This window comes from Fukomys damarensis, unplaced genomic scaffold, assembly GCF_012274545.1.
Source record: "Fukomys damarensis isolate Sample0158 unplaced genomic scaffold, DMR_v1.0_HiC HiC_scaffold_32, whole genome shotgun sequence".
Lineage (NCBI taxonomy): Eukaryota > Metazoa > Chordata > Mammalia > Rodentia > Bathyergidae > Fukomys > Fukomys damarensis.
This window is the reverse complement of record NW_022900944.1, coordinates 22,143,106-22,151,571: the sequence shown is the minus strand read 5'-3', so window position 1 is coordinate 22,151,571 and position 8,466 is coordinate 22,143,106. Positions and strand designations below refer to the sequence as shown.

Genomic DNA, 8,466 nt, shown 5'->3' with positions numbered 1-8,466 from the left:
ATTCATTCTATTTATATATTTATTTATTTATAATTTTTGAGACAAGTCTCCCTAGGTTACTAGCCCAGGCAGAGCTTGAACTTGCGATCCTTTCGCCTCAGCTTCTGAGAGTGCTGGGATAATAGGTGTGCGCCAGCGCACCTGGCTTGGTCCTTGTTGGTTATTATAAACTCTGAGGCTTGTGATTCATTTAGTGTTGTTGAGAATTAAACAGAATTAGACACTCTCAAACTCAATTATGAGGCTAGAATCATCAGATCTCTTGAAGTCTGATATCTACTTTAATGTAGACTATGATTCTCATAGAATTCCATAATTTAAGAATGAGAGGTTCTCTGTGGACTTTTGCCCAGTGCCCACTGTCTTCCCATCTGTATTACAGATAATGTAGTTGAAGGCCAGAGAGGCGATAATCTATATTCTTTACAGGAGGCACTAGCTGGATTTGATTTCCAGCCTTACACAACACATACACACACACACATACCCACACACCTGTTGTAGTGATGATAATGATAATGATGACCTAAAAAAGCAGATCATAGCTAAAATAGGATTGGAAGGCTCTGAGGATTTTTAGCTGTGTACTATAATGACAGAAATAGTTTTGTATGAATGTGCTTATTTGTTTTGAGGTAAGTCCAACTATGCACTATACAATGTACTATGAAATAAGATAGAGATGAATACAGTATTCTAAAGAAAGCCTATTTTGGGGGAGAAACTTAAACCATGGGAAAACACTCAAAGAAGCAACTACCAATTTTTATTAAGAGAATATGGTACTAAATGTGTTTCTTTAAATTTAATAAAGTTTTTTTAGAATGCTTTTCCATTTGATGTGTTTACACAAATATTATTGTCTTAATAGATGACGTGTGAATATAATTTTCAAGGTCCTGAGTAAACTATTTGTAATTACTTCATGGATTGTTAGAAAATCAACACATAGGCAATTTGTGTTGCAACCATGGTGGCTGATAGTTGGAACATTTGTTCCAAATTTTAAGCTTCAGAGAATGCCTTTAAGGGAATGTGAATGTAATTAAAATTCTGTAAGAAATGGGAACCTGAGTAAATAATGTATTATATTTATTAAGTGAGACAACCTAGGGTGAAATTGCTAACTTATGCCAAATGTAAGATAGGGTTCATAACTGTTAGTTTCTTTAGGTTAAAAATATTATTAGTTATGCAGGGCATGGTGGCACACACTTGGGAGGCTGAAGCAGGAGGAAGGTTTATTTTTAACTGTAAGCCCAGAAGCATGTAATGGGTTCCATCAACAAGTCAATTTTTTTGTTTTTCTTTACTTAACCTTCTTAATGGTTTTTTTTTTTTTTTTTTTTTTTTTTTTTTTTTTTTTTTTTTTTTGGTACCAGGGATAGAACTCAGGACTTTGCGCTTGTGAGGCAGGTGTAGGCACTCTGAGCTAAACCCCTAGCCCTTTCTTTATTATATCTTAAGTACCTGAGTAATGAGCATGTTTAGTCTTCCTTTCTAGACAGGATGAGGGAATAAATCTCAAAATGTTCTTTTATCTCTAAAGGTACAACTTTTAAGACATAAGTAAGTTGATATAATGGCTCTCCAGAACTGGGCACAGTAGCTCATACCTTTAATCCCAGCACTTAGGGAAGCTGAGGCAGAAGGATTTTAAGTTTGAGTCCCTGTCTCAGAATAAAAAATATAATAAGGGCTGGCTGGGGTATATAGTTCCAATGGTAGAGTGCCCTTGGGTTCAAACCCCAGTACAAGGAACAAACAAACGAAAACTCCACAGGCTCTCCAGTTCATTGCACACAGTAGGCAGGCAAACAAAATATTTCTTCTTCTCTAGCCCTTACTGCCAAGAGGCTTGTTGGCAAGACAGCATATGCATGTGTGCTCCTCAGTGGTCTGTGAGAACTACAGAGGAAGCATTGGAATTTCTGTGTGTGAGGCATGTGGCTTTAATCAGTCAAGACAGCTCTCTGCATCCTGTTTTTTTTTTTTGCTTCTGTGAAAGCTTTGGTTGACTTTTTTCTCTGCCGCTGGTTCTTAAGCTTCTCTAGAGAACAATAAGAAAGGAAACAATAATTTTAGAAAATGAGAGAATAGTGGACTTTTCAATCTTCTTAATCTTGAGGTTAGTTTTATTTTGCTTCTTTTATGGGAGAAATACGAGAAACCCAGTCCAGCAATTGATACAGCGGTCTCTTCTCAGACTCTTCTTCCTCTTGCTTCCTGCTGTCTCCCCCTTGTAGGTTCCACTTCACTTTCTTGCCACCAAACCGTTGAGCTAAGTCTCTGGCCCTCCACTTCACTTTCCTTGTAAGGCTCCCACATGGTGCACAGGGCCTGCATACCGTGAGAGTGAATTCTCTTCTTTTTCTGATGTCAGAAGAGAGTGTAGTGCACTTGGGTGGGGCTGGAGTATCCCATGATGCCCAGCACACACACTTTCTCGTCTATAGAACATTGACTGGAAGTTGCTTTTATAGGCTCCTGGGCCTTACCAGTGTGGTGGCAAGGACTTTGGAGTCAGTGTCACTTTGAATCTTGACCCTCATTGCTTCTCAGCCTTTTGGCTAAGATCAAGTGAATCTTGACCCTGCCCATTATTTGTATCACTCTGAGGAGTGTTACCTCTTTGAGCTTCATTTGCCCCAACTGTAAAATGAGAATAATAATGGCACACACTTCACAGTGATTGTGAGAAAGAAGTGAGATCCATGTAAAATGTCTGGAAGATGCCTGCCAAACATGTATAAAACAGGAGCTTTCTGCATTTAACTTTAACTTTAGCAGAACAATTGTCCCTGAAAGCAAGTGTCCCTATTGTGTTTGGCTCTTTGCTCTCCCCTCCCCACAGCTGACTGGGTCTGGGGAAGGGATTGGGAAGGGCCTGAACAGTGGTTGGGGTTGGGACATCAACACCTCCGTGTTCTCCATTTCCGAGGGCCCCCTCAAACCTCACCGCCTTCATTGGACATATGCAGGACATTTCAGTGCCCACAGAATGCCTCTGTGAGTCCATGCTTCCTGTGCTGCTGCCCAGTGACATTTGTTTTGGGTTGGAGAAGGCAGGTCATAGGCTTTGTGACAACTTGGTCTCTGTTCATTCATCTCAAACATACCTCTGTGGCAGCATGTAACACTGTAGTAAGTAAAGTTCAGAATATGACGATTAAGCCAGAGTTCCCATCCTTGCTTTCTTTTGGGGCCTGACAAAGGAAAGTACTGCTGGGGCCAGATGAGATGAGAGCACCAGATCCACTGGGAGTTCATAAACTATGGGGCAGCCGAACCAAGGAAGAGGGAAGGCTCAGTGAGGAAAGTGCAGTTTCACCCACGGTTAAGGTTGTGTAGGTTTTAACCATTGAGTGAGAGTAGAGGTATTGTCTGTACAAAGGTGGGTGTGATTCAAAAATATCCAACTGTCCAGTGTTAGGTGTGAGTGGTGGTAATAGACTTGAAATCTGGCAAAACTGGTTTGAACACTGTCCTGCTATTTAGTTGGGCTCTGCTTTCCTCATCTGTAAAATGGTGTGATAATATGTACTTCACAAGGTTATGATGATTAAATGGGAAGATGCTTGGCAAACTTGTGTTTTCCATAGTGGTTGTGGGAGGGAAGGCATTGAGAAACACAAAGGCAGACCAAGTATGGTGGGCTTGGGGCATCTTGTTCGTTTTTGCTAACAGTACTTAATACTTTGGTCTTTACTCACTCATTTTTTTTAATGTGAAAAATAATTCGTTTTGATGGATTTATTAAGGACACCCTTCCCCATTGTTTTGATTCTCTGGCTAAAAAAGTGGTGGAGCCCATTCTGTCTTTTCTTATCTGTGAGTATTTTAACCTTCATGATACAGGTCCTTTGGGCAACTCTAACCTGATACTTTTAAAATATTTTTATCAACTTTTTTACCCTGGTTCCAGAATATGAGGTGAAATATGAGGCTAGTCCTACTCTCTGCAGGGTCTGAAGTTTCCCCAGTATGTGTCTATATGCACCTGGTTTACAGTGAAACAGCGGTGTTTGTGCATGTGACTTGTGGTCACTGTCTCCTGAGGTCTTAGTGTCAGGCTGCAAAGTGGGTAGGAAGCTAGGCTGAGGAGCAAGCCTAGGGCTGGCTGCTGAGCCTCATTTCCTACATCAGTGGTTACAGCTGCCACCCTGAGCTAAACCCACTCCTGGGAATCACTAACCCAAGTATGTGCATTTGGTGCAATTGTGGTGAAAGGGGTTTAACTCTGTGTAGCCATTATTACAGTAACACACATGGTTTGACCCCCTCTGTGTCGGGGGGATTTGAGGCTTGGATTTTTCTCAAATTCAGATGACCAAAGTAGTTCTTATTTTTGCCAGTGTAATTATCACGTATTTCTCCTTGTCTGCCTTTCATTTTCACTACTTGAGTGATAATTATTCAAATGAATCATTCACCTATGGAAGAATTTAACGGCAGCTACCTTGATCAGTGCATAAGATTTTTGCTAATTTTCATCTTTTATCTTGGATCTCATTTGACTTTCTCATTTCTCCTTTCTACAGAACATAGGAATTATAGCAAGGATTTCCTGCTAAGGGATAAATCTTTCAAGTTTTGATTTCAGATTAATGCTTCTTTGAGAGCAAGCTATCAGAGACTGTCTGAAGTATTTTTCCATTCATGTGTCCCATAATTCTTAATCTGTTAATCTGGAGCCTCAAGGTAGAACTGGAGGTTTCTGGGCCTCTGTCCCAACCCTCTTGTGCATGTGAAAATGGAACTTCTGCTGGTGCATGTATGTGAGCACCTATTTGTGAGAGTTGATGGGATTTTATAACAGACTGTCCTATGCAGTAGAGTTTTCCCAGTGTTATGCTTGGTCCTACTTGATTGTGCAGACTTAACCACAATGATAATGAAAATGCTTCTAGGAGGCAATGGAGGGGGTTGAGGGGACTGTGGGAACATTCTACTGTGTAGGCAGTGTGTGAAAAGATGGTTTGTTTTGCATTAGCTGATCAGGACAAGAAAGCCAGCAGCTAAAATCATCCATCAATAGGACACATTGAGAGAAGATAACAGTTGTAATATAACCTCCTGGGTCTGCTTTCCCAAGCTCACCGATACTTCTGAAGCTGGATACGTTTCCAGGACATGCAGGTAACCTTGATAAGTCAGTTGTCTCTTCTGCTCATTGGAGTATTTTGTAGTGGTTTAACTGGTTTTGTGTCTTAAGAAGGAGAACAGAGTAAGAAAGAAATAAGAAAATTTTATCTTCATTAGAATATCAGGAATTATAGCTGTAAGTAAGGGAGTTATTAGGCTCTTCTGTGAGATGTGCAATTTTTAAAAAATGCTCTGAAGAAATTTTGCATCTAGCTTACTACTTGGACGATTGCCCAGCCTGGTAATCTCAGTTAAAACCTTGGCTAGAAAGCAATTCTATACTCAGGATCCCTTGTTCCACTGGTCTGATGGAAGATATGTTCATAAGTGCACTGGGTGATAGGACAGAGAAAAATCTTTCATGATGTGTCTACGCAGTGATTATTTCTAAATTCCTCCCCCACTTGATTGAACACACAGTGACAGATTCTGGGTGCATAAATGTTTGTGTATTACATCTATGTGTCTTCATAATATTATGCTTGAAATAATATTTCCAGTAAACAGACATATGAACCAGATAAAGTCTTATATCCTCTACTCTTCATTATTTGTCAGTTTTTCCAGTTCATTGGTTTTCATGCTCTTTGGAACTCCTTTTCCTGGTACCTTCTTTGACAGATTCAATTTCTTTCTCTTTCCATCCCCATTCCTTTTCTGCCTTCATCCAAATCTTATTTCACCTCACCAAGAACCAGATGATTTCTGACCTACTGTGAAGAAACCTATTTTCTCTCTTCCCTGTTAACTTCCGTTGTCTAACCTTTGTACTGTTTCATCATGAAACATTTTGAAGTCATCTTCTGTTTTATCTCAATGATTTTTCTCCCTAGTAAGACTTAAGTTCCTCAAGAATCTTTCCATTACCTAGATTTTTTTTTCCCTACTGGGGATTGGACCCAGAGCCTTCACAACTGAGCAACATCCCTACCCCTTTCTTAATTATTTGTTTTGAGGAAGAGTCTCACTAAGTCATTCATTTGTCCAGGATGGGCTCAAGTTTGTGATCATCTCTTGCCTCAAACTCCTAGAGTGCTAGAATTATAGACCTGCACCACCACATCCGGCTTCCTAGAATTCTTGTTATATCCTCAGAACCTATTTGCAAAGTTTATTCTCATTGTTGGAAGACTTCCTCAAAAGAGTTAGAAGCTGCAGTTAGTAGTTACCTACTGTTACCAAATAAAGGGAGGAAATGCTTTGGTAACCAGAGAGAATGTAGTTTTACTAATCTTTGTCTTTTTCCCCCCGGAAACTTGGTTCTGTTGTGCTAATATTGATTTTTATACTCTACCCCACAGGGTTTCCCAAGAGAAGTCAGAAGGTTGTGATCATGCACATCCTGGTAGGCAGACACTTAAGATGAGCCCAGTCATAGCTGGATATGTACATGCTGTACATATCCCCAGAGCTTGTGACCATCATAGAATAGGCACTCCTGTAAGCAAGCTCAGTTATAGTGTGTATACCTTTTAGAAATGAAGGTTATCCTGAGTGGCTGGGACCCAGCCATATCTCTTACAAGAACTAGGACTCTCTGTGGAAGGAGATTAAAAATGTGAGAGGGACATGGTGATTTTCTGTTGCTGGCTTTGAAGATGGAAGTGGCCATATGGGTGGAACTGTTGGTGACCTGAAGCTCAGGCATGCAGCAAAGAGAAGGAGGACTTTGCTACAGCTGCAAGGAACTGAATGTGCCAGCACCCAAATGAGTGTACATGTGGACTTTCCACGGAGCCTCTGGGTGAGTGCAGCCTGGCCAGCCTTGTCTCATCAGCCTTATGTTGTCCTGAGCATAGGACCCAGACGTGCCACACCCGGACTTGTGACCTGTGAAATGAGAGGCAATAGTGAGTGTTGAAACCAGTAGTCCAAATCTGTGTGAACAACTTGCGTTCTGTTCTAATAGTGTTTTGTCCAAGGCTGAGGTAAAGACACAGTGAAACTCTTAGAAAGGCCTGAAAATTAGGATCATAATTGTTATGTTTAGGGATGTTTGGAGAATGAGGTCAGAGGTTAATGTTTTTTCCTAAGAGCATATTTACTGTAGCTTTGGTAATTTTAGGTATACTCCCTCCATTTTTACGAGATGGAAGTGTATGGCTGCACTCAGAGGTATTCCAGGTCAGCTTGACTTACCCAGAGTGTGCTTTGAGAGAAGGAAGTAGCAGGTCATGGTCCAGAGACACATCCCTGGTGCTTTTTCTTCAGGGCTGCTTTAGAGTTGACTTGGATTGGTTGTTATTTGTCTCTCAAAGACTACCATTACATGAACATTATAGTAACTGAAAATCTACTTTTCAGAAAGGGACAAAAGTAAATGGTATCTTTCACAAAGCAAGTGACTAATTGAAATCCAGTGATGAAATGTGGCACCAGGAACGAAGCACACAAATTTCATTATTTGCTGATTGATGCAGTTAGTGAATAAAAATATGAACTAAGCTACAGTATTTCTCAAAGAAGTGCAGAGGAATGGGTGTGTGAATATGATGAGTACAATGAATGATACATGAAAAAGGGGGGAAACTTCCAGCTGACTTGGGCTTCTTAATATTATTCTTTGACCTTTTGGTCAGCCCTGTTTCAGAAAAGCTCATCTGAAAGATAGAGCTATGGTAGGGCAGGGCAGAAGGGATGAAAATGACTTAGATGAAGAACTGAGACAGTTGGGTGATTTGCAGATGTATAAGAGAGCTGACATATCTTAAATGGTGTTGGGTTATTTGGGATCCCACTTTTGAAGTGACTTGGGACCCCAGGTTTTGCTCATTAGCTTGCCTCAGGGGCTGCCTGGGAGGGGCTTCTTATCCTTTGATGGGATGGGGGTTGTGAACAGCTGCAGCATCTGTGTCTAATCTAATTGTGCCTTTATAAATACTTCTTGCCTGTTTGTCATGTCCCTTCCCTCCCACCCTGTCTTCCTCCAAGTACTGTAAAATTTGTAAGCATCCCTGGAATGTACATGTGTCCTTTGTCATTCCTGGCCATAAGCTTTCTGCTGGTCAGCATTTGTAGTTTTGCAGGGCTCGTCTGGACATTAGTCACTTGGGCTGCAACACAAAGACTGTGATCTTTGGAAATGTAAGAAAATGCCTTTTTTGTTATTGTTAATTCCTGGAATCCAGCTGGATTGAGCCTCCTGAGCTTACACAGACTTTTTCAAACACATTCTATCTGTAAGGAAAAAGTGCTCCCACTGTAGGATTTTTGGGTTGTCAGACTTAGAGGTTATTTGCCCATGGACTGTTTTCATCACACTCACTCTCTCTCTCTCTCTCTCTCTCTCTCTCTCTCTCTCTCACACACACACACACACAC

General features: G+C 40.8%; 1 protein-coding gene across 4 annotated transcripts in view; it reads left to right on the top strand.

Moving 5' to 3' along the window:
• Nucleotides 1–5,118: 5,118 nt before the first annotated feature.
• Septin11 (septin 11) overlaps nt 5,119–8,466 on the top strand; it is a 52,626-nt gene continuing 49,278 nt past the window's right edge. For all 4 annotated transcript variants that reach the window (XM_010619882.1, XM_010619880.1, XM_010619879.1 and 1 more), the window contains exon 1: nt 5,119–5,139. In XM_010619882.1, coding sequence (XP_010618184.1) covers nt 5,134–5,139 — 6 coding nt within the window. In that variant the 5' untranslated portion in view covers nt 5,119–5,133. The remainder of the gene's footprint in view (nt 5,140–8,466) is intronic.